This window comes from Mustela putorius, unplaced genomic scaffold (assembly GCF_011764305.1).
Source record: "Mustela putorius furo isolate JIRA1106 unplaced genomic scaffold, ASM1176430v1.1 tig00003859_pilon_pilon_pilon, whole genome shotgun sequence".
NCBI classification, from domain to species: Eukaryota; Metazoa; Chordata; class Mammalia; order Carnivora; family Mustelidae; genus Mustela; species Mustela putorius.
Window position 1 is genome coordinate 28,544,420 of NW_025422011.1, and position 26,132 is coordinate 28,570,551.

Here is a 26,132-nt window from a genome sequence, read left to right on the forward strand (position 1 = left end):
CAGCAGTACGTGGGCTTGGATTGTTGACTTGGTGCTATCTCTAGTTTCAGGTTCCTTGTCCTGACTCAGCCCTGTGTAGAAACAGACTGTTTTGCTTTTTTGTTGTTGTTGTTTTGTTTGTTTTGTTTGCTTTTCCTCTGTCTTCTCTCCCAGCTTACCTTAGCTTCCCCATCTCCTTTCCCCCTTGTTAGGTGCTAGTGGCTTTCTGTTAATGTGAGAAGGGAGCCCATTATACTTACAATAATATCTAAGTGTTCTAACCCCCAATCTGTTTGTTAGTACCTTGACCATAATATGCCCCTGTAAGCCTCCTAGGAAAAAGACATCGCTGGAACCCCCAGTGGTATTAAGGGTCTCTTCTTGCCTTATCTGTTTGTACCTTGTCTGCATCTAAAAGATTTGTAAACCATTGAGTGTAAGTAGCCTGAGCGCTTCTCAGTTTTCACCATTTAGTTTTGTTCATGCTTTGTCCTTAGCACATACAACAAAGGTAAGTACTCAATAGATATTTGCTGAATGAATGATTCAAGGCATCAGTGAATCAAACCATGTATTAATTTGATGATTCTTTCTATACAATCGATATTTTTGAAAATAAAACAAAAACACGTTTTGCTTCTGCAGACTTAGGTTATTTATTAACTAGACACATCTGTGTGAGCATTGCACATGTTTTGGTCTATTCCTACTAAAGCCAGATTAATAAAATTGCTCTCATCATTCTTATCTTGCTCTTCTCTATTTGGAAATACATAGTACTAGATAAACTCATTAGTGTGGTTGTCTTCTAATACTTATTTGTGCCTTTGAAGTGAAACCACTGGAAGTTCCCAAATGCAGATCTGTGAATTTTTTCAGTCAGATTCACCTTTTTTGTTTAAAACAAAACACTTTTGGGTAGTGCTGACCTACCAAGTTAAAATATCCAGGAGATAAACTTTAGTATTTGGTACCTTTATAAAATTCTCCGGGTTGGGGAACCTCTAGGAAATCTTATTTGTGTAGTTCTCTATCTACACACGTGGCATTCTTTGTTCCCTGCAATATTCTTTTTGTGCTTTTTTGTTTGCTTTGATGGCAGCAATGCTATTTCTGTTTCTTAGTTAAAATAATGCTACACCAGTGAGCTCAAGAGCAGCTTTATATGTGGTTAGAGATTCCTTGACCAGAAATTCGTGTACAAACTCTACTGACCTCGATTCTTAGGAGACAGTGATGGGAGACCATGCTTTAAAAATAAATGAATGAAGCACGTAAATAATCTTAGCAGTGGGATTATTTTATCATCTCTGTCATTAATTACTTCTTACTATGTATAGATAGGTCATTTGCCATTCTCTGTAGCTGAATTACATTATGAAGGAGGGATGGGGCAAGGTACCTTTTGGAAGAATAAATGAACAGAAAGACAAATAGCAGAATTATTTTTTTTTCTTCCAAATAGCAGAATTCTTAAGGACATGTATTTCCCTTTCTCAATCAAAATCATATTAATAAAGTAATTCTTGATTGACTTGTCTCAAATACTAATTTTTATTTTTATTTTTTTCCTGTATGTTTTCATTTACTTACTTGATTGGTCATACTCTATCTACCTAACATATGTCTTTATTAGTTAATGACTATACACTCTTTTGGGCTCTGAGCGTACAAAGACAAATAATGCCTTACTCCCTAGCTACAAGGGATGTGATGTAGGGATAGTGGGAGAACAAACCTGAGAATTGGAGTATAGTATGTTTAGGGTTTTGTTACTGGTAACTGTAGGGCATGATGGGAACTCCAGGGTGTTGTTCCAAAACCTCATGGAGGCTAAGGGGGAAGTTATTGATTGCTTAAGTCTTGAAGTGTTATTAAGGAACAAACTAAGAGTATAGAGTTTGGAGAGAAGGGGTGGCATCCCAGGAAGAAGGAAGAGAATTTGTGACAACACAGAGGTATTTTTGTAGGAAGGCATGTCCCATGTCAATTTAATAAAGGAATTTGCTTTTTAAATTGGCTTCTGTGAAGCTTTCTTTTCTTACTTGTCTTCCTTACTTGTTAATTGCTTGCTTGATTTGATTGATTTATATTTCAAAACCATAGGCCTAATGGTATATAAGCTGTTTTGAAGAGAGGCAGCAAAGTGTAAAATCTAGAAAAACTTGGGTATACCAGTGCTGTGCAGAATCTGCTGCCCTTTTGGAGCACAACAAGGTTATCCACTATTATGAAATAATCATTAGATGTACATATTAATGTAATAAACTAATGATACTGCACTGAGGTTGCCGAATTTTGGGAATAGAATGTTACACTGGAAGAACGAACTACCTTAAAAGACTAAAGGGAACAACTCAAGCTCAATCAAGCTCAGATAGGGCTAGGAATAATTCCTGTTCTAGTTAGCCAGAGTGAGAAACCTTGTAATTCTGGGGTTATTGGTACTCAGATGGATTTTGTTGCAATAGTAGGGCAGAATTAGCCCTGGATGAAATCTATTTTGTAGGTACTATGTAACAAAAAAGAGCACACTTTCCAAATAAGTGAATCCCAGAAGAAATCTCGAGAACATTTATAGGAATATAAACTTTTTAGAACTCAACAGATAAAAGTTAAATACCCAACCATCACTTAAAAATAACCAAGCAAGAAGCAAGAAAATATGATTCACAATAAGGAGGAAAAGCAAAGAATAGAAACAGACCCAGAAATGACACAGATAGAATTCGTGTACAGATACCTTAAACATTTCTTTCTTTCTTTCTTTCTTTTTTTTTTAAGATTTTTATTTATTTGACTGACAGACCACAAGTAGGCAGAGAGGCAGGCAGAGAGAGAGAGGAGGAGGAGGCAGGCTCCCTGCTGAGCAGAGAGCCCAATGTGAGGCTCCATCTCAGGACCCTGGGATCATGACCTGAGCTGAAGGCAGAGGCTTTAACCACTGAGCCACCCAGGCACCCCAATACCTTAAATATTTCTTAAGACTATATTCCATATGTTTAAGAAGCTAGAGAAAACCCTGAAAATTGAATATAGTAGGTAGAGACATGGAAGATGGAGAAAGATCAAAATTGGACTTAAAGAAATTAAAACTACAATGTCTGAGATGAAAAATACCCTGGCTGGGATTAACAGCCAGAAGTAATAGCTGAAAAATTTCTGACTTGAAAAAAACTGTGAAACACATGAATCTAAGAAGCTCAGCAAACCCTGAGCATAAGAAATATGAAGAAAATTACAACAGGACACACACATTTTAATGACATTGTTTAAAACCACCGATAAAGAGAAAATCTGAAAGATAACCAGAGGAAAATAAAACTATTAACACAGGAACAGAGCTAAAGATGGCAGCAGTCATCATGGTTTCTCATGGGCAGTGATACAAGGGAGAGGAAGATAGTGGCGCAACATCTTTCGGGTATTGAAAGAAGAAAATCATCTAAAATTAAATGGCCAATAAAAATGTTTTTAAGAAATGAAGGTGAGGGCGCCTGGGTGGCTCAGTGTGTTAAGCCGCTGCCTTCGGCTCAGGTCATGATCTCAGGGTCCTGGGATCTAGTCCCGCATTGGGTTCTCTGCTCGGCAGGAAGCCTGCTTCCTCCTCTCTCTCTGCCTGCCTCTCCATCTACTTGTGATTTCTCTCTGTCAAATAAATAAATAAAATCTTAAAAAAAAAAAAAAGAAAAGAAATGAAGGTGAAATAAAAACTTTGCCCAGATCTACAAAAGGGAGAGGATTCATTACCAGCAGACCTGCATTACAAGAAATGAAAAGAAGGAAAATTATACTAAACAGCAATCTGAATCTATACAAAAAAAAAATGAAGAGCACCAGAAATGATAGTCATTGGGCAAATATAAATTACTTTTATTGTTATTTAAATCTCTTTAAAATATAATTGGATGTTTAAAGCAAAAATAGTAACTGCCTATTATGAGGTAAAAGGTAATAATAAAATGCAGAAGGAAGAAAAATACTATTGTAGTAAGATTGTTACATGATACTTGCATTGGTGTAAAGCATTTGAATTAGACTGTGATGAGTGAAAAATGTGTATCATAAACTCTAAAGCAGTCCTTAAAACCACTTAATACATAGTTCATTAGCTAACAAAGGAGAGAAAATGGAATCCTAAGAGCAATACAGTTAATCCAGAAAAGGGGTAAGATCAAAGAACAAATGGGTGAATAGGAAAGAAAATTCAAGATGACTCCATGGTATCCATAATCACATTAACAGTAAGCAATATGAGAACCTAAATTAAAAGGCAGATTATCCAATCATCAAATTGGATAAAAAAGTGAGACGCTACAAGAAATCCTTAGTGTAAAGGTGTGAATAGGTTAGAAGTGAAGGGTGGGGTAAGATATACCATGCTGATCCTAATGGAAAGCATGTTGAAATGTAACGTAAGTATCAGCCTAAGGCCATTTCAGAGCAAAGAAGATGACCAGGAGTAATGAGGATTGTTTCATAATGAAAAAGAGATTACTATTCATTAAGAGAACATGACAATCCTAAACATTCATATACTGAATAACAACTTCAAAATTCTTTTTTTTTTTTTTAAAGATTTTATTTATTTATTTATTTATTTATTTGAGAAAGTGAGAGAGCGCCCACAAGCAAGGGGAGCACCAGGTGGAAGGAGAGGGAGAGGCTGGCTCTTCGCTGAGCAGGGAGCAGGATGCAGGCCTTGATCCTGAGCCCCGGGATGCTGGGATCATGACCTGAGCCGAAGGCAGAAACTTAACAACTGACTGAGCCACCCAGGTGTCCAACAACTTCGAAATTCCTAAAGCAAACATTGAAAGAACTGCAACAAGTAATTGACATACTCATAGTCAGAATTTTCAACACTGCTCTGAGTAGTTAAATAGAAAGTCAGTAAGGATCTTGGCGGCTTGAATAACATTATCGAATAACTTACTCTAACTGACATTTAGTGAATGCTCCACCCAACTGCAGTGGAATACACATTATTTTGAAACGAGAACAAGTCTCAGTAAGTTTAAAAGGACTCTAGTCGGACCAGGTATGTTCCTTGTTCATGGTGGAATTAACTTGGAAATCAGTAACAGAAACCTATCTAGGAAACCTCTAAATATGGAGAAACCAACAAACTTTTAACTTACCCTTGGTACGAAGAAGTGATCAAAAGGAAAATTATTTAATAAAATATTATGAACCAAGTTATAATTAAAACAACATATCAAAATTTGGGATTCTACCAAAGAAGAAAAATAGAAATTTATAGTATTAAGTGGTTATTATTAGAAAAGAAAAAGACTCCATTCAAAGGCTAATTTCTACCTTAAACTAGAAGAAAAAAGCAAATTAAAACCATAGTAATTAAGGAAGGGAAATAAAAAAGAATGGAAATCAATGAAATTGAAAATAAAAAATTCATAGAAAGATAAATCTGGTTTTTAGAAGATTAGTCAAAGTGACAAATCTAGCCAGAAAGACCAGGTGAAAAAGGAGCAAAGCACAGATTACCAGTGTTAATAATGGAAGAGATTCCTTCACTTCAGATCTTACAGATACTGAAAATGAAATAAATACTATATAAAGAAATACTGTGCTATAAAGAAATACCATACTGTAAAGAAACTTTATATCAATAAATTCAGCAAGTTAGATGATATAGTCATATTTCTTAAAATACTACCAAAATTCAAGAAAAAAAAAATAGATAACCCAAATAGTGCTGTATCTATAAAATAAATTCAACTGATTATAAAAACCTTCCCTCAGAGAAAATCCCAGGCCCAGGTGGATTTGCTGGTGAATTACGTCAAACTGATTTTGCTGAAAGTGTTCCAGAAATTGATGATGAGAGGATTCTTTCCAACTCCTCATACGAAGCCAGCAGTACTCTGATACCAAAGCCAGACCAAGATGTAAGAGTACGATAGTCCAATAATACTTGCGAACACAGATGTAAAAAATTCTTAAAATTCTAGCAAATAGAATCTATGAAGAGGACAGTGCACCATTACTTGAGTGGGGTTTACTCCAGAAGTGCAGTGTTGACTTAGCAGGAAAAAATGAATCAACACAGTTCACCATGTTAATAGACTAATGTGGAAAGATCATGTGATCTCAGTGGGTGAAGAAAAAAAAAATTTGAGAAATGTAACATCCTGCTGAAAACTTTACAGATGGAATAGCAGGAACTTTGTTCACGTGATAAAGGGTATGTGCAGTGAGGCCCTACACTATTCAGTGTGCTTCCTGGGGAAGGACTGTATGCTGCTGGCGTGGCTCTGAATGTGCTAGCTGGGAGGTCCGGCCAGAAAAAGAAATGAAAGGCACCCACAGTAGAGAAGAGGCAATAAAACCGACTTTCGTCGCAAACAACATGATCCTGTAGAAAAGCCTATGGGATTTATGAGAGAGCACCCAGATAATTGAGTTTAACATAGTTCTGGGGTGTAACGTAAATATACAAGTCATGATCCTATTTTTGTAGAGATAAAGGTACCTTACTGAAAAAAGACCAGAAAAATGTGGTTCTCTGTGGAAGATAATGTTGAGTCCACCCTCTCCCCCAGTCTGCAGTTTCTAACGTCTCTGTGAGTGTTGACTTCTGTGGTGATGACAGCAATAAAAGTCACTGTTTTGGAAAAATAGTTTTCAGCCACAGTATATAAATGTGATGAAGTTTAGCAGTTTTTGGTAAATGTCATGACTTTCAGCCTTTTACGCTGAAAACATATAGGGCATTACAGTCATTTTATGTTTCTTATTCTGCCCTACCATTTTAGGATGTTCGTTCTACCACCCTTCACATCCTAGTATATGGAAAATGTTTTGATCGTAATCATTGCTCATTTTTCTCGTGTATTTACTGAGCATGTCCTGTGTACCGGCTACTGGGGAATGCAGAGATGAGGAAGACCCGCGGCCTCTCGAGGCTTCCGTCCTCTCCGTCCTCACCTCTTTATTATTTTCTCTCTTGGCTTCTCGTATTTAAGCTTTTCTAGACTTCGTGTTGTACCCGGAACTTGGAAAGGGCAGCCCCCCCATGGCTCTTACACCTGCCCTTTCTTTTGTCAGGGATACCTTCTTACCCCACCCCACTGCACTCCCTACTCTTTATTTAGTTCTTAGTTTAAATGTCATTCCTCAGGGAAGCTTTCCCTGATCTGCCCAGCAGGGTTATAGAGTCTGCCAGCACCTTGTACTTTTCCTTCCCAGAACTTATCACCATTGTATTTAATACTTGCTGAGTGACCACCAGACTGAGATCTTGTTGTCTGTAATATTTTAATCAGTGAGTTGTTTTTCAGAGCTGGGCTCTGGTTCGTATTGAGCTTGTGAGTCTCTGTTTATCTTATGGAAAAGCAGCTCGGCTTGCTGGCTGGATTAGCAACGCAGTGCATGGCCACGGATTAGATGGAGCAGATCTGATTTTTAATTCTGGACCTCAAATACAACCCTTGGGATTTCAGGTAACACAGGAGGAAGGACAGCAGTTGGCACGACAGCTGAAGGTAACGTACATGGAGGCATCAGCCAAGATGAGGATGAATGTAGATCAAGCTTTCCACGAACTTGTCCGGGTTATAAGGTACGCGAGACCCATCTTTGAAGTTTGTTTTAATTTATGGAATTTAACAGGTAATCACACTGTGCTTTTGAAAACCATAAGCTGAGAAAGAAATTGCCACTCAGTGTTTAAGAAGGGAAGCTGTATGTAGAAGCACTTCTGTGCTAGGCATTGACACCCAAGGCATATTATAGATTTTCATTAAGGACATACTGTATACTAGGTACTTCCTACATATAAAACCAAATTTAATTATATTGAAGGAGAGAGTACACATAGAGATTTTGGGAAGAATCTGTGCCGTTTCCAGAGGTGTCCATAGCATGAAGATAGGACAATAGCTACATTTGAGTGGAAATCTCTGCCAGACACTGTGCCTCATACTTCACGGGTATCACTACATTGAATGCTCACCACAACCCAGTAAACTAAATACTTTGATCTATCCTCACTTTCGGATGGGAAAGCAGGTACATCAAGGTGAGTTAACTTGCTCAAAGTTTTGGCGGTAAACGGCAGGGCTGGGACTCAAATCCGTTTCTCTGATTCCAGAGCCTGTGCTCTTCAGCTTTGCTCTGTCCCCACGTCTTCCCAGGCGGACAGTGAGCTAGGTGGGGGAGAGTCAGGCCTCCCCTTCATGGGGTGAAGTGTGACATCTCAGATAACCAAGGGGTTTTCTGTCTGCTGGCCTAGAGGGCCCCTGTGGTTCAAAAAGTGTTAATGGTTCCAGGAAGCTTGAGGTGATGGGTGAGGTCACCTGGAATTGGTTTCTGTGTGAGAAAGATTGAGTTGCTTTATAGTAGGAGGGGTTTAATTTGATTATTTTTAGCCTTGGTGGCTTGGCCTCTACTTCACCCTGGGCTCTCTAGGTCTGCTAGTCTCTGTCTGACAGCTATGTGGAGTGAGCTGGGGTTAATTGTGAGTCTGAGGGGAATCAGCATCTGTGCTATGGGCTTCCTTTTCTTTTTTAGCCCTTTGCATGGGCATTCCCTTTGTAGGGAAAGAGAACTAAGGTTTATAGTTTTTTAGTTCTTAGTAGTTTGTTAAAAGTACGACTTCTCGGGGCGCCTGGGGTGGCTCAGTGGGTTAAAGCCTCTGCCTTCGGCTCAGGTCATGATCCCAGGGTCCTGGGATCGAACCCCACATCAGGCTCTCTGCTCAGTGGGGAGCCTGCTTCCTCCTCTCTCTCTGCCTGCCTCTCTGCCTACTTGTGATCTCTGATCTCTCTCTCTGTCAAATAAATAAAATTCTTTAAAAAAAAAAAGGTACGAGTTCCATTTTTAAACGAGTACAGAGTTTGTTTTGTAACATAGAAGAGTTCTGGAGGTGGATGGTGGTGATGGTTGTACCACATTGTGAATATATTTAATATTGTTGAACCGAATGCTTAAAAATGGGTAAGGTGTTAAATTTTGTTATGTGTATTTTAACATGGTTTTGTGTGCACACAAATGCAGTGCCTTCTTAATGTCACTTTTACTGCCTTTTGAAATATTTGGCCCTGGGTTTTGATCCTTAGAATCTATATCCATATCCATTAGTCAGTCTGGAGTGAGGAGTGAGTGGGTAGAGGAAGCTTTTAAAAAAAAATGTTTAATTTTATTTTTACTTTTAGTAGGCTCCCTGTCCAGCATGGGGCTTGAACTACGACCCCGAGATCAAGAGTCTCTACCTACTGAGCCAGCCAGGTGCCCCTAGAGGAGGATTTTTTATGCCACGCACTGATAGGCCTTTAAACATAACAGGAGCTTCTTAGATCCTCATAGCAACTGTGGAAAGTAGAGTTTATTATTGCCTTCTAAAAAACCGAGGCTCCACTGACGTTGTTAGCTAATTTGTCTAGTGCTGACTGGTGGCTAGTAAGTGGCAGAACAGGCATAGGAACTGCGTACCTCATACTTTATATTCTACTCTAGCAGTGGATGCTTATTCTTTCTTTATTTTTAAGAATATTTTGTTTATTTGAGAGAGAGAGAGAGAGAAAAGACTGTGTGAGCAGGACAGAGAGGGAGAGAGAGTCTGAAGCTGGCTTCATGCTGCACTCAGAGCCAGACTCAGGGCTTGACCCGTGACCTGGAGATCACGAGCTAAGCTGGAAACCAAGAGTCAGATGCTTAACTGACTAAGCCACCCAGGCGCCCCAGTGGACTCTTATTCTTTAAGTATACCTTATAATCATGAAATTTCAAATTGGGAAGGGAACTTAGAGGTCACTGAGTTCAGTATCTCAGTCTGATTCAGGACTCACCTATCAGTGAAACTCAGCTCTGCTTACGTTGGCATTGAAATATTTGTGCCCTTTTTCCCCTCAAAGATTTGCTTTGATTCCCTAGTTGAAATTCAACATTGAGAAGCATAAGCACATAAGCTAGCTTTGTCCAAAAATAATATATTTGTAGTATTACCAGCAAGAAAATTATATGTAAATTTTTCTGTCTTACAGGAAATTTCAAGAGCAGGAATGTCCTCCTTCACCAGAACCAACACGGAAAGAAAAAGACAAGAAAGGCTGCCATTGTGTCATTTTCTAAGAATCCCTTAAGTTGTAGCTACCAACTGCCAGGAAAAGCCCTCATCTTCTCCTTTTCTCTTTATGGTTTACATCACATCATGTTGGTACCTTTCTAGCCTTAGACAAATGATCACCATGGTAGCCTTAGACCAAGAAGCTGGCTAATCCTTTCTTGTGAAGCTAATCCTATGGTCATTTCAAGACAGATTTAAAGGAAACACTAAGGCTGCTTCAAAGATTATCTGATTCCTTAAAAATACTGATCTATATACACAGACACATTCTTTTTTAAGGGCTTACATTTTAATAGGGATGAATCAGTTTTGGAACCTATGCTGTTTGCCAAGCTGAAGTCATAGGTTGTGAAATAACTTTTAACTTCTGGAATCATATTTCCTATTATTACTCTAAATAGAAAAGTGAGGAGTTTTTTTAAAATGTGAATTTTTGCCTATCTCTAAAAATTTTAATGTCAACTTTAGTTAACCTTAAATACACTGAATTGAATCCACAAAAGTGAGACATCTCAGACCTTTACCGATGCTACAGCCTTTGTTTTCCCATGGCCAAAATACCAAAACGCCTATTGTATTTATACATTAGAAACTGCGTATGAAGACTTTTTAAGTGTTCCGCTCCTAAAGATGATAATAATGTTCTATGTGGCCAAATATTTGGACTTTTTCTGGACTTAGGCATTTCAATGTTCTTGGTTTTTTAAGTTAACTCTTTTCACAGCCATGTCGAGAGTAAAAATAAATAATTTCTGTCTGTCTTCCTTTTCAAGTATTTGTGGATAAGGGATTCAAAAAAACTAAAACTGTTTTTTGTTTGTAATATAAAATATGGAATTGATCTTTCCGAGGTCAGAGATGATTAATGTTTTTGCTATATACTTTTATACATTATTTTCTTATCAAACTAGTTAACAAGTATTTTTATATGTTTGTAAGCAAATATGCTTTCACAGCATACCTTGTGTATATGTAAAGATAAGTATTTAATTCTCACTGTTCACTTTTAACTGACAAAGAAAAAAAGAGAAAACTACAGAAACTGTGGTAGAACTTGACTTGCCCTTCTGGTCCTGGTCCTGGTGGCGCCCACCTCTGGCCAGTCACGTGTCTGCTCGAGAAAACTTCTCCATAGATGACAACAGGATGAGACTCAAGTCACCTTTGAAACACCGTACTAGGTATTGGCTGTTGTATCAAGTAGTAAGTGTAAAACTTTTAATTGACAATTAGTATAACTGTGGATGGCTTCTGATTTTGTTTTTAATTCTGTGGATTGTGTTTAAACAATTCAAAAGTATGTTCCTGATTGTGAGATACTAAGTGGTATTGCACAGTTGTCACTTTATTAAATGTGTACAACAGTCCCATGAAGTTGATAAAGCATACCCTTGTATAGCTTCAGGTGCTAGAATTAAAATTGACCTGTTATCACAAGATAAGGTTTGATGACTTGTTATTTGGGTGGTTTCTTGGAGGAATGGGAGTATTGGAAGAAACACTTTAGTAGCTAGTTCTGTGCCTTTTTCTAACAGTGGCTTAGGGTTTGCATCTAAAGATCAGGATTGGTTATTTAGTAGGTGAATTTGAAGTGAAATGGCTTGGTGTTCGTAGGGATTTCCTGAATATTTTCTGGAGTTGGCATTTCTTAAACTTTTTCTGTGAAGTGCCCCTGACAGAAACCCCATCTCTGAAGGAGAGAGGAGGTTGAATACATACACATATACTCCTCTGAAGAAGAAGCCTAGAACAGCGGAAGCACAGTGCACACATTTATTTGAATGCTCGTTAAAATCTCTGCCCAGGAAGGTACTGGAGTTACTTACCCTGTGGGTTTTGACACTCCAGTGCTATCACATATCCTTGTTAGGACTTTCAGTTGGGAACATTTTTTATCATAGGTAACTTCAAATAACAAGAGATTGTCCATGTAATAGGTAGATTGAATGGGAAACCTTTAATTTTATTCTGAATAGATGATTTATAGCAAAGCAGTTTGAAGGTTAAATTTTGTTTTATCAGTTTTCTTTTCTTTTCTCTCTGGGCTTCACTTTGGATACTTTTTATTGCTACATCTTCAACTTCCCTAACCTTTTCTTCTCTCCTTGTTTCATCTGCTGTTAATAACATTGAATGAATTTTTCATTTGAGACTTTGTGTTCTTTTTTCTTCCGTAGAAGCTCTGTTTTGCCTTTTTTTTTTTTTTTTTTTTTTTAATATCTTCCATCTCTCTCACTGTGCTCAGGTGTTTCTCTTACCCAGTCCCTTCCAACAGAGTTCCCAGGGAATTGAGTCTAATGTCTTATCTGTCTGTGGTTCTTATCTGTCTGTGGTGTGCAGTGAATTAACTTCTCTTCAGTGCATCTGGGTTGGTTCTTGCTGTGTATCATCCTTGGGAGAATTGAGAAAGGCTGCTTTGAATATTTGAACATGGTTATAATGGCCATTTTAAAGTCCTTATCTTTATAATTTTTGGATCTATTTTTGTTGACTGGGTTTTCTCTAGTTATGGGTCACATGCTTCTGGGGTTTTTGTTGTTTTGTTTTGTTTTTTGTTTTTGCGTGTCTAGTAAGTTTTAATTGGATGCTGGACGTTGTATATTATTTGTTGTCGGTTGCCTAGATTTTGTTGTCTTCATCTAAAGTTGTCGTCCCCTCCGACCCCTGCCCCAGTAGTTGATTTACTTGTAGTTCAGTTTAATTCTTTCAAGGCTTGCTTTTAAACTTCACACAGTCTCAAGTATCTTCCCTCACCGCAGGATGGTTTAGCTTTCCTACTAAGGTGTGGCCTTCTTAGTGTCTCTACTGAATGCCCTTTGTAATCAGTGAGGACTCTCCAGTTTGGTTAATGGGAACCAAACAATTCCCAGGCCATGTGAGCTCTGGGGGACCATTCTATCCTTAGCTCCTGGATCATCCTTTGCCCAGCCTCTGGAGTTTCATCCTATATATGGATATCTTAATATCTGGGATAGACTTGAGACCCTATGCATATTTTTGGAATTCTTTTTTTCTGTGTAGCTCTCTCCCCTCCACAACTTTGCCCTGCAACTTTCTGCTGCCTCAAACTCCCAATGTCTGGGACAGATCTCCAGTATCTGTCTTTTCAGCTTAGGGAAACATTTATGCTCTGCTTGGAATCCCTTATCCACTTTGCAGTCAGGGCCATCTTAAGGCTTATCTTTTTGTTTCTCTTCCATCAGAGATGGTAATCCTGTGCTGTCTGATGTATATAATGGTGAAAATAGGTGTTTCACATACTAATTCCAGTTTTCTGGTTGTCTACGGTAGGAAGGTAAATCTGCTTCCTGCTACTTCTCTCTTGGAAACTGAAGTCTCTCCCATGTGATATCTGTCGTACAATCAGAGATGCCTTGTAGCTCTCTTATTTTATGATTTGAAATCTTATTTGTTTTTAACAAAGAATGGCCAGTCTTGGAGCATGAATAATCCTTGTCTGTGTGACCCATTTTTTTTCTCTATAGCTACAGGATTGGGGAAAACAAACCTTTTTTTTTTTAAAGGACCATACAGTAAATATAAATGTCATCTTGGGTTTTTTGGGTTATATGGTCTAGGTCCCAGCTACCCGGCTCTGCCATTGTATCACCAAAGCCACCATAAACAGTGTATAAATGAACGAATGTGGCTGTGTTCCAATAAAACTTTATGTGGGGACACTGAAATTTGATTTCATATCGTTTTCATGTCATAAAATGTTCATCTTCTTTTGAATTTTTAAAAAATTCATTTAAAATTGTAAAAACCGTTCTGTACAAAAACAGATGGCAGATTGGATTTGATCTGTGGGCCATGGTTTGCCAATCTTGCTCTAGAGCACATGTAGCATTTGAGATCACAGTCCCAACTTTAGAATCTCTTCTCTTTATAGATGTTAAAATTCTTTCAAACAGTATTTCCTAAATTGAGAGTCACGAATTCTGTCCTAGGAATTTTGTCTCTATGTTATTTGTTTAGGGATTTACAGTATTTCAGGGTTGGACGTTATGCCTTACATCTTACACTGATGATTCCTCTAAATTTGGGGCTTCAAAATTTTAACATATAAATTGGTCCCTTTATCATTTGACTTTTAGAATTTGGTGTAATAAGGTTCTATATACATCAGGTCTACGTTGTTCCTCTTCTGACTTTTCATCACTACCGGTTTTATTTCTTTTCCCTTTCCTGTACGGAAATGACCTCATTCAATAGCCAGCTGGCAGATAAATAGGATAGGTGATAATAAAGTGGTTAATCACTTGACCACTTAAGAGTATTTAACCAGTAACTGCATATAAAGCATCAAGGAGCTTTATAGAAAAAAGGCATTTTAATTTGAACGGATGTCTTTGTGCAGGACTTCATTAGGTGTTCTGGGAAATGGGTAAACGTGGAACGTTTCCTTCCTATAAACCTTGGTATCTAGCGGAGGACGACTGCGAGTGAGAAGACAAGTGCCAGGGCAATAGTTAAAGGAGAGTGAGAAGCATGCACAAGGCTGTCCGGTCCTGCAGATGGTGATATCCCTTCTAGAAGAGCTGAGGGAGCTTCTTAGAAGCGGTGCTTTAGCCAGAGCATTATGAATTGGTGGGGTCTCAGATGGGGAGCACAGGAGAAGAGAGGGGATGGGAAGGAAGGCTGGGGAAAAGCCTAGGTAAAGACATAGAGTTGTCAGAATGCAGGGAGTATTCTGGGATTGGAACCTTAATCTAAAATGACTCTAAGTGCAATGGGAAAAAATAATGATAAAGTAGACCAGGCTTGGGGTGTGGAGAGCTTTAAATAGGATGGCCCTTCTGTACGTAATGGGGAACTGCCAAGGATTCTGAACAGGGAGTGCCTGGATCTAATCTAGCGGTATGGATGACAGACAGCTCTGAGGAAGGGTGGTCAGGTAGGAGGTTGTTAGAGTCATGGACTGTCTCTTTCCAATTTGTTCTGCCACCCACATTATTGCAGTGGCCTTTGAAGTAGTCTTTTTATTTGCATTTTGCCCCCAGAAAGCTGTTCTGTAAATACAGCTAAAGGGATCTTTTTTAAGGCCATAAATTAAATGTTACAGTACTGCTTAAAATCTGTCATCACCTCATTGCACTTGGACTAATACCCAAATTCCTTTCCATAGTGTACAAAGCAAGCTCCTTGCAGGATCTGTCCTTTTCTTGCTTCTCACACTCAGGCTGATGTGCTCTCTTAAACCCTGTAGCATGCCAGAGTTTCCCAGACCATTGATTGACTTGACTGTTCCAATTTATCTTTTCGCTTTTAATTTAGACCAGCCCCCTGTAACACCACATTGCCCTGTATTTACTTAGGGACACATCACAGATGAGGATTTTATCTGTCTTGTCTGATCTGTACTTAAGTGTCATAGTCTCTGTGAGTGCAGGAGCACATCTGTGTTTACTGCTTTACCCACACTGCCTGGCATGTGCAGAAAAACCATTCGATGAATGGTTAAGGCACACAGGCAACTCTCTAGTGGCAGAAATACATGGTGATTGTGGCAGGTACATGCAGGGTGAGTCCAGGAGGCATTTGGGAATGCGGATTGGAGCTCCAAAGAGGAGGCTAGGACTGCAAGTGCAGGTTGGGAATTTATCTATTTTGATCTGGTGATTACAGAGGTGGGTGTTGCTTGAAGTAGAGTTTATTTGAGGGAAGATTCAAGGGTAAAGCTTTTGGGGAAGACGAACATTTGGGGATAAAACAGTAAAAAGCAGCACAAAGCCAAGAGAAGCAACCGGAGACTGGAGACTGAGGAGATTATTGTCAAAGAAGCCAAGGGGGTGGTCAGAAGGTGTGAGTACTGTACGGATTATTGGGGTGGGGCGTGGTGGGGAGTAAGAGGCAGCAGTGATTGTGTAGCTGTTGCTGAAGACTGAAAGTTTTGTGTCATCTCATTGTGGGAACCAGATGATAGTGTGTTGTGGTGTGATTGGAGGACAAGGAAGTGGAGGAAGTGTGGGCTACTGTTCTGAGAAATTCTGTGGCAAAATCAGAGGGCGATGAGGCAATTATCCTGCTTGCATATGGTTGGATGTTAGAGGAGTAAGAAGAGCCAGGGCCTGGTCCTTAATCCTAGATAAGTAGGTTTAAGGTCTGCCAGTAGGTATTGCCGGTAGACACAGATGCTCTGGAGACATCCAGAGCCTGACAGTTTGTGGGGCGGGGTGGGGTGGGGGGGGGTCCCTTTCTGCCTGGGGGTTGTGAGCGGCGTGCAGGTCTGCACTTCTGAGACTGTCTCGGGAACAGCCCGTTTGAAAACTTGTTCCTTCCCACTGCGGGGGAATGATACTTTTGCTAAATGTTAATTTAAAAAAATCCAACTCTTAGAAAAATAATCATACTCTTGGATATTGTGGCAATGTCAAATGAATGACTATAAAAGTTTCTGAACACTCGTTTTCAATTTTTGTATCTCATTGTAGGCTGGTGATGGTTGGTGGAGGTTCGCAGGCTGCACGTCTCTGCATAGTACCAATGTAGTGGGTAAGGGAGCAGGAGATTGAGGTATTTTTCACAGGTGCTCCTTCTGGCTTCCTTGGGCTCGTGAATTCCAGGGGAAGATCGCAGTAGGAAATGCTTGCCTCCTAAAAACACAGACTCAACTTTTTTTTAAACAGGAAAAATACAAATTCTACTTTTATAAACATCAGGTCTTGTAAAGGAGTCAGTAATCTTGAATAAGATGTTTGCCCTCTTCCCTTCTGCTAATACTTGGAATCATTGGAAGTAAAAGAAAACCGTTCAAAGACATAATAGTTAAAATGTGAGAACCGTTAACTGACATATGAGAAATCCTTGAATATGAGAACTATTACCAGTCAGTTCTAAGGGCAGGAAGTGGTTAAGAACATGTTCTGAATTTCATGAGAATTTATAGAGCAATATGAGAAAATGTTAATGAATGCTATCTTATGTTCAACATTGTAAATGTTAAATGAAAAATCTGAAATTGCATTTTGGTCTGATGAGAGCCGGGTTGAAAGTATTGCATGTATACTTTGTCAGGACATTTTCAGTTAGAGGTGACAGATGCAAGTCAGGCCAGCTTCAACACAAAGTGGGCATTTACTGGTTTCTGAGAAGTGGGGGGCTGGTGGGGTGAAACTGGCATCCAGGGACTCTTCCATCGGCGTGCTGTCACGACTCGTTCTCAGGATGAGAACTGGCTTAACCGGGGAGAGGAGGTGGAGAAGTCCTCTAGTATGAGCCAGTCTGTGTCAGAGCCCGAGCCAGAAAACGGGAATTACCTGGCTTCCGCTCTCATGGCTCGTCAGGACCACAGCAGTGCTTTGAATGTGGGTTCCCTGTGCTCAGCCATGGCAGGACTTCTTGCCTCTCTTCCCCATTGAGTGTATAAAACTTTCCAAACCCACAGGGATCTAAAGCAGGGATGCTGTTATTTAAATCTGACGTTTTTGTACAGATCTTTTGCTCACAGATTTCAGAGGATTCAAATTGAAGAATTATCTTCATGCTCATTAGCATTCAGTTGCTATTTATAGTTTTACAGCATCTCCTTTTCAAAAGAGACTAATTTATTTCACTCTTTCTCCCTACTTTGGGCGATATGAAGAATGACATCAATCACTGTATTGTTAAAATTAATAGCACCAAATAACCAAAGAGTGGGATGAATGTGTCTTCCTTGATTCTGTGTTGTAATTAGGGATTAAACATGTATGTTTACTCTTACTTGGACAGTAGTGTCCATTTCTTAAGGGTGTATTTAACTCGGGGTGGGGGGGAAAGGGACCTACTGTCCTGGTACACTGTAATATTTAGCTCCTTTAATCTCTTGCCTGAAACATGTGGGCTGTTGTTAGGTCACAGAGATCATTTGATATAGAGAATTATTGTGTATTGACATTTTAGCCACAGATTTGGCCTGGACTAAGTTTCTGGAGAATTGTAGTCTTGTGAGCATATGTAAGAAGTATACAGACTTCTGAGTATGCCTAAGACATGTTTAATACACAAAGTTTAAATTGTAAGCATAGCACGGTATCTTTAATTTTTTTTCAGTTCTGGGTCTGAAGAAGCCCAGGCTTTATTCTCTTTTGTTACAACAGATTTCCTTCAATTAATGCAGTGGCAAGGAAGGTGGCAGGTGAGTGACCCATTGTCTGCTTGGGGAATAGATCTCTAAACTTACTGTCCTTTTAAAATGTGAATGTAAATTGGGTTACAGCTGGTTTGTCATTGATGATATATACAACAACTGTAGCTCCCTTTTATGTGGTGGCTCTCACTGGGTGTCTTATGAGCAGTTTTTTATCTCTTGTAACATTTCATTGTTGTAGTAAAAAAAAGTCTTTATTTCCAAAAGGATTGGTTAGCCAGGAAAACTATAAACTACCTAACCCAAGACTTTGGTAAGAAAGAGATTGGATGCTTCTTATAAATTTCCCCTTGCAAAAGAAATAACACTTACGTAACAAGAAACAGGTTACCCATTATCAGCCATTAAACAGTAACCTGGTTTTAAGTCTCCACAATTAGGATTTAAAATGTATCCTAGAGAGACCTGATAAGAACACTAGACACTAGGGTGGCTTGTCCTTAGACTTACATAGTAATCACTGATATGCGGAACTTTGATTTTTGTGAGTTAAAAATAAGTATGCTAGGTATAATGTTGCACAAGTGAGCAGATTCTGTATCGAGACTTTCTGTCCAAATTAAACTCCTTATTTCTTTATATTATGCTCCTTTGTGGGGCAAGATAATTCATTTAAAGATTACGAAGTTAATACTGGAAACAACTCAGAAGTTCCAGAAGACTCTGGGATGTGGTAATAATGGTCCCTCTCCAACGAAGGAGCAAAAATCATGCTGAATATGAATCAGTGGGCTAACTGAAAAAGGCCCAACCTTCTGTATCGTTCCAATTTTAGTATATGTGCTGCCGAAGCAAGCACAGGCCCAAACTTCTGAACACTTAATAGTTTAAAAACACGAAGACAGACCCAAATGAGTTTTTTATTGAAGATTCAGGGCTATATCATATATATGTGGTGTTTGGAAATATCCTGATGTGTTTAATGCAAATTCTTAAAGTACTGTACTCGAGACACTGAATGCATCTCATCCATGGTACATATTTGGACTAAGCGTAATGATAAACCTGCAACAGAAATGAAAGTTTTAACAATAAACGAATGAGTAAAAACGGCTGCTGTACTCAGCTCAGTAAAAATGTCTTCTTACACGAGTTGTTGATAGTGAGAATCCCTGAATTTGATGCTTATGCGTGCTCAGAAGGGGAAAACCATGGCCTTGGAGGACCAGAGCCCTGGTGTGGAAAGCCCAGGTAAAGTTTGGCTTTCTCCAGATTTTCCTACCCAGCCCAATTCTGTACTCTTCCTTTCTCCCTCGATTTCTGTCTTGCTTGGTCTCTGAAATACTTTTTCTTTCTACATCTAAAACTTTAGGCTTAAAACAAACTCTTCAAAGTATAGATAGTATTTCTGTTCAAACAGTGGCTTGGTGGGATGGGGGCAGACACTGTTAACTAAAAAAAAAGGCCAGGTGTGTGTCCGAAGATATTAAAAGCTCAGGCTGGGGACTGCTAGGGAGGCCAGTTTTGCTGCCTTGTTTCTAGTAAGGATGAGGTCAGAAGGTTTAGAAGGCTGGCTTGGCTTCTCCGGAGAATTGTGACGCACAGAAGAAGAAAGCTAGGGAAAAATCCTTTCTAGACTTAGTACCTTTTACTTCAGGTGTAATAACTGGCGAGCTTACATTCCAGTAAAGCAGCCGTCATTCTCCTTTCTCGGGGATATCAGGAGCCAACATTAGAAGGGGAGATAAATGTATTCAGAACTTCAGAATTTCTGGAAGAAAAGCCACCCTCTATCAGTGCTCTTCATGTCTACCAGCTGTTTTCCCCACGAGGAGACTCAGCAAAGGACTTAAAGTTCCACTAAATGAAAGGACATGGGCAGACAAGAGGTTCCTACATGAGCAAGCAGGCTGAAGGAAAGGAGGAGAGGCATTTGTGCTCTCCGTCTCAGCAGGACAGCTTCCTCCCTGCTGTACCCCGAGACTGAGATCTGGGAGTCCCTTCCAGCCCCAGCTGCCTCCCTGTGGAGGAGGCCAGGCTTCTGTGTGCCCCCCAGGTGGAACACATTTCCGTCTAGGACAGGGGGGCTGGCACTTCTCACTTCTGTGCTGGAGGAGGGCCAGTTGGGGAGGAGGGTGCCCCACGCAGCCTGTGCCTACCAAGCTGTGGACAGAAAGGATGGCCCCGGCCTCCACAAGACTACTGGGCGAACCAGACTGCAGAAATGAACACTAGCAGATACAATTTAAATTGCCTTAAACAACAAGCAGACAGACACTCCAGCCATTGGTGACTGTACGAATCCAGGGTGTGGCCCTGGACCACTGACACCCTGGCTAACAAGGGTGTACATTGCACGCTCTGATCTCCTTCTTGTCCTTGCAGCTGCTAAACTGGGAGCTTTTGAACCTCTTCTTGACGGTCATGTAGCGTTCCTGGATGCCGCCGCCACACAGTTTAGTGCATTCCGACCAGGCTGTCCATGGGCGCATCCTGCAGCCTGGAAGCACGGGAAAGCCCAGTTAGGGCAGCAGACATCTGGAGACTCCCCCCCCCCCCCGCCCCCTGCCCAAATGCTGAACTCCAGTACACAGCTGTCAGGCTGAAGGGTCTAGGCTTCCCTGCTCTTGAATGAAATGATAGGTTGAGTTCAACAATGGCTCAAATCCTTATTAGGGAACTTCTGCCCCTCTGACAGCCAGCCAGAAATGACCGATCCTGCTTTGTAGCATTTCGTCAAGGGCAGGAGTCCGCATCTCCACTTCCAGAATCTAGGCTGGGCTGTAGGATCTGTTTTGGCCAATGGGACAGGAGCAAACAGGGCTTGGAAAAAAGCTGCTGGGAACACTTCTGCCACCATGTAAGCGAGCTGGCTAAACTACTGGAGAGGCCATGTGGAGAGGCTCCAGCCAGCCCTGTGGAGGCCCCAGAAGTGCAGGGGAGGCTGGTCTACACCTTCCAGCTCTGTTGAGCCTCCAGCTGACTGGAGCTTCATGGGTCTCACCAAGACCTCAGAAGATCGTCTGGCTGAGCCACCCCAAGTCCCTGGCCCAAGAATCACAGTAGTGATTATTTTGGGGCAGCTTGTGGCTGCAATTAACCACTTTCTCCTAATGCTTTGCTCCCCATGTACTTGGCCTCCTATAAACTCAGGTATAATTTCTTATCGCCTCTACACAGGTAAATATGGCTGCCTTAAAGAAAACTTCCCTGGGGCACCTGGTCAGTTAAGTGTCTGACTCTTCATTTCAGCCTAGGTCATGATCTCAGGGTCATGAGACGGAGTCCTGTATTGGGCTCTGGGCTCATAGGACTTTGGCTTGAGCCGCTCTCTGTGCTGCACCCCCACCTTCCCGCTTGCTCTTGTGTGTGCTCTTTCTCTCTCTCTCTAAAACAAAAACCCTCTTCCCTGACTCCCAGAGGTTAGGTTAGATCTTTTGGAAAAAATGTTTCCATGGCCCTCTATGTTACTCTTGTATAACCAAGCACGGTTATCATTATCCATCCAATATTGTGCTAAGTTTCATGGAGAAGACCATGGCACAGCGCCTGCTTGGCACATAGTTGGGCTTAATGAACGTCTGTTGAGTGACTGACTGACTATACTATCCAACAGACACCACTCGCATACGTGCACGGCTCCTTAACAGAAAGGAAGGGAACTATCAGGGAGCGTTTCATGATCTGCATTTTTCTCTTTGTCTTAGCTGGAGGTAAAATGTCTTAAAGAGGAGAAAAAGGGTTAACTTGAGCTGTGCCTTTTGAAATAGAAACTCCATACCCATTAACCTTTAACTTTACATGGTACCTTCCTCACCCACTCCAGGGAATCTAAACACCATCAGTTGTCTGTACCCAGGACTGAACCATGAGTCTTTCCAACTCAGTATCTCATCTGATTGCTAATGATACTGCAGTCCTTGCCTGTGGACCAGCTTATTCAACAGTGAAGCCCCAGGCTGGCTTCTTTTTCTTTTTCTTTTTTTCAAATGCTGGGGTAGGGGACACATTTTCCTGAGCTACAAATAGAACTAGCCTTTGTGCCTGTGTTTGCCATGTCCACACCACTCAACACAGGTCTGTTAAAGTCCCTCTTGCATAAAACTGCCTGCAGAATCAAGTCTTAAATCCTCAGCAGGCCACTGGACTTTTTATGATCTGGTCCCCCCCTTCCCTATCCCCCCCAGCCTGTTTTCCTGCCTCTTCCCTTGGGCTGTGCTCCACCGCCTCTGTTTCATCGACTGTCTTATGCTCTTCGGCACTTCTCTGCCTTTGCAGGTACTCTTCCTGCTGCCTGGGATGCAAGCCTCTGTCAGTTTTTCAAGACCCACTCGCATTTCCCCTGTTTCGACAGAGCCCTGAACTCCAGCCTCCCGTTCAGGAGCAATACCTGGGAACGGCTCGCCCTCTGACTCCTCCCGCAGCTGCTCACTCCTCCGGCTCTCTCGGGCCTCCCTCCAGCGCAGCTTCTGGATGGAAGGATTTTTCAGGCATTTCCGGACGCGGCACTTTTTTCGCTGTACAGTCTCTGGGCAGGGTGCACCTCCAAACTGAGGCTCCATGTGGATCATGCGGGTTCGAATCATGTGGCCTTTCCCACAGGACTTGTTACATTCTGACCATTGGGACCACTCGGTGAGCTCGCAGTCGATGGCTGGCAAGACACAGAGAGGCATGAGTGTAGCTCACTCCCGCCTAAAACACAAGGCCACTTAACACCTTACTTTGAACATCTCAATCCAAGCCTGTGAGAAATGCAAAGAAGGTGCTAATAAAACAGACTCCTAGAAGTGGACTGACTTCCTCCAGCCTGTGAGGTTGGTAAGCAGCAGAGGCAGGCTTGGTGCCCAGGCCTTAATCAACATGCTGTGCAGACAGGACAAAATGCTTTGGGGGGAACCTGGCAGATATGTTCAGAGCCTCTTGCCCTGCCCTATATCTGGAATATTGTCAAATTAGCCTCTAGTGGCATAGAATGGCCTCTCACGGTCCCAGGGACTTGGATTTTCTCAGGGAAGGCACAGCTCACTGGTGTGGTCTTGCACAGCTAGACCCTGAAGGACCAGAAACCAAGGCCATCGTGACTTTTGCTGTAGGACCGTATAGCTTGTCTTGTTAGACATCATTTGTGCAAAAAACATAGGAGCCAGAATTGGGGAATTCAGTACAGAAGAGGAGCGAGAACAAGTGGTGTCTTATGGTTTATCAGGGTTACAGGCTCTAGCAAATTTACTAAGTCAGGATCTCACAGATGTAGGGGGGAAAACCCAACAGTTGGATTCTCACAGAGGAGGCCTAGAATTCTGGACTTCTCACTGGCTTTGCAGAGGAGAGATCCAGGCTGGATCTAGGAAGAACTCATTTTGGTCAGTAGTTTTGGGCCTTTATCCCTGGGAGCTCAGGCAGCTTTCTTACCTGTAAAATGTGGATAATGGTATTTTCCCCATTAGGTTGTGAGGATTAGGTGAAGTAATACTTCCAGCCCGGTTTCTGGGGTACAGTCAATGTTCATCTTTCTTCTCCATTCAGTGAACCCTGTGACTACATGGTTACAGGGGTAGCTATCTTGGTCAGGAGTTCGGGAACCCCAGCTCTGGTGAGCTGGGTTGAATACAGGTCATTCTTAGTTGTTAAAAGCCACAGTTAAAATCTCAAAGTTAGTTTAATGGTCTTGGGTGTTCTCCACCCATGACCGAGTCTGGCTGGAACAGCACAGGACCTGTAATGTGGAACATGAGGCCTATGCTTGTCAAATCTAGTGCTTGACACGTGGCAGTTATGTGGTTTAATTCACAGAGCAACCTAGGAAGTGTGTCCAGCTGTTTTACATATGAGGAACAGGGATGCTAAGTCATCCGCTGAAGGTTGTACAACCTGTAAAGGGACAAAGCTGGGACTTGAACCCAGGCAGGCAACCTGAGTAGTAACAAGGAAGACAGAGCAAGAAAAACCAAATGTGTTTCAGAGGAAGCCAGAAAACAGATCTTAGCAAGTGTGTTTGACTTTCTACCTCCTAAGAGAGAAATGGGCTCTCTCTCCTTGGAGGTTAGTACCTGCGAAATATAGCTCATCACAAGGGTAGGGGTTGGGGGAGTTGGGGACAGGCATCGAGTCTTTCATGGCTTGTCTTGGCAAGGCTGCAAATGTATAGGAGTCACTGATTTAATGTCCACCCTCTGGTCATGGGTAAATGGTCCCAGGGAGAAGGAAGAGAAGTAAAAAACATGGAAAACTCATGGATCAGATAGTTCTTAGGGTTTTGGGGTGGGGCGGGTGGGGAGACAGGCCCTATGTGATAAGGCATCTTGAGCCTGTGCTAGGTGTTCAGCGTGTAGTTTGGGTGTTTTATAGCGGTAGTGGGCTCCCCTCTTGCTGCTGAGGAAACTGAGAGTTCAACAGCTTTGCTAACAGAGACCCAAAGCCCATGCCTTTTCTCCCCAGCAGACAGCTGTACTACAGGACCTGGCAGGACGACCCCCACCCAGCGCTGGGTAACAGGAAAGCGGGGTGGGGTGGGGGCACCAGGAGCCCCAGGACTTACGGCATTCAGGCAACATGCACTTTTCCACCTGCTCCAGCTCCTCATTGCAGTCCCCGAGTTCGGCCAGAGACTTGAGCATCCGCTGGCGGGTCCGCATGCCCTTCCCGCAGGTCACGCTGCAGTCACTCCACTCAGACCACGGGGACAGCAAGCAGGGGATGGTATCTAGGCCAAGAGCCAGGTTTGCCCCTGAGAACAGGCTCCTTTTACCTTCTCTGCTCTCCTTGTCCCCCCATCCTCAGCCCCCCACTTTGGCCCCTGGAGTCTAGTGAAAGGGACTGATGGTTTCAGATGCCCCAAGGGACCCCACTCAGCAGGAATTGGCTCAGCAGAATCTTGTCACTCCTGCATCTCCCCTGGGGGTCAGAACAGCAGAAGTAACTCCATAATATGAATACCCAAGTCCTCGCCTGAAATACCACCCAATCCTTAAGAACCATGCAATAAAGTTTTGGATACTTGCTAAAATCTTTGAATGTCTGGATGCTTGTGTGCCTATGTATGCTTGTGTACGGATGTGTGGGCCTGTGCATATTTTTGCATAAAGCTGGGGTTGTAATCAGGCCAGGCAAGGCCAATGCAGAACAAGAGTGGGGGGACCTATGACCTGTGGACTGAATGTCCCGCCTGAAAGTTCTTATTCCACTCCTCCCGCACAACCAAGGTACTCTGGGGTCCTATACAACACAGCTGCAGGTGGATGCTTTCCAGAGGCCACCAGTTTGCCATCTCAGCATTGCTCCCAGTGTTCCTCAAGGGAGGCCCCTCTCTTTGGGTCCGCTTGACGGACAGAGGACCCTGTTTTCTCCCAGCACCTACCCAGCCTCCAGTCTTGCTGCTGGGGAGGTAGTAAGGGTGCTGGGATCCTCCACACCACTCCCAGCCCCACACCCACTCACGACATTCGGGCATCATGCACTTCTCCGCCTGGGATGTCTCAGCCTTGCACATGGAGCCGTCCGCCGGGCTCATCTTGACCATGCGGTGCCGCTTCTTCATTCCCATCCCGCAGGTGGCGCTGCACTCATCCCACTCGCCCCACTCGGTCATCAGGCAGCTGCTGGGAGCTGGGAGGCCAGCCCTGTTGCCGTGGTGTCTGCGGCCTGGACCGCCGCCCTCCCCCTCCCCGCACTCCCTGGGCGACTCTACTCACAGCATTCCTCGTTGACTGTGCACTTCTCCGTCTCCTCGGTGGGCAGCGTGCACACAGAGCCATCCTCAGGGAACTGCTTCACATACCTCTCCCGGGACCGCATGCCCATGCCACAGGAGATGCTGCAGGGTGACCAGGTGATCCACTCGGACATGGTGCAGGTGGAGCCGTCTGCAACACATGAGCGGACGCTATGGGCCTGTGCGCCCAGCTCCCCGGGACAGGGAGCCGGAAGCAACTGGCCAGCTTTCCCGTCGCCTGTTCTTGCCTCTTCTGTCCAAGACTAATTCACCATATAATC

At 42.2% G+C, this 26,132-nt stretch overlaps 2 protein-coding genes across 2 annotated transcripts in view; one reads left to right on the forward strand and one right to left on the reverse strand.

The window, feature by feature from the left end:
* The window catches only part of RRAS2 (RAS related 2), a 72,247-nt gene extending 60,744 nt beyond the window's left edge, over positions 1 to 11,503 (forward strand). The window contains exons 5-6 of the mRNA XM_045066207.1: positions 7,443 to 7,561; positions 9,984 to 11,503. Coding sequence (XP_044922142.1) covers positions 7,443 to 7,561; positions 9,984 to 10,071 — 207 coding nt within the window. The 3' untranslated portion in view covers positions 10,072 to 11,503. The remainder of the gene's footprint in view (positions 1 to 7,442; positions 7,562 to 9,983) is intronic.
* A 7,534-nt stretch (positions 11,504 to 19,037) lies between these two features.
* Positions 19,038 to 26,132, reverse strand: part of SPON1 (spondin 1) — a 257,074-nt gene continuing 249,979 nt past the window's right edge. Inside the window, exons 12-16 of the mRNA XM_004752023.3 lie at positions 25,832 to 26,002; positions 25,578 to 25,745; positions 24,679 to 24,843; positions 22,528 to 22,791; positions 19,038 to 20,637 (exon numbers count right to left, since the gene is read on the reverse strand). Coding sequence (XP_004752080.1) covers positions 20,474 to 20,637; positions 22,528 to 22,791; positions 24,679 to 24,843; positions 25,578 to 25,745; positions 25,832 to 26,002 — 932 coding nt within the window. The 3' untranslated portion in view covers positions 19,038 to 20,473. The remainder of the gene's footprint in view (positions 20,638 to 22,527; positions 22,792 to 24,678; positions 24,844 to 25,577; positions 25,746 to 25,831; positions 26,003 to 26,132) is intronic.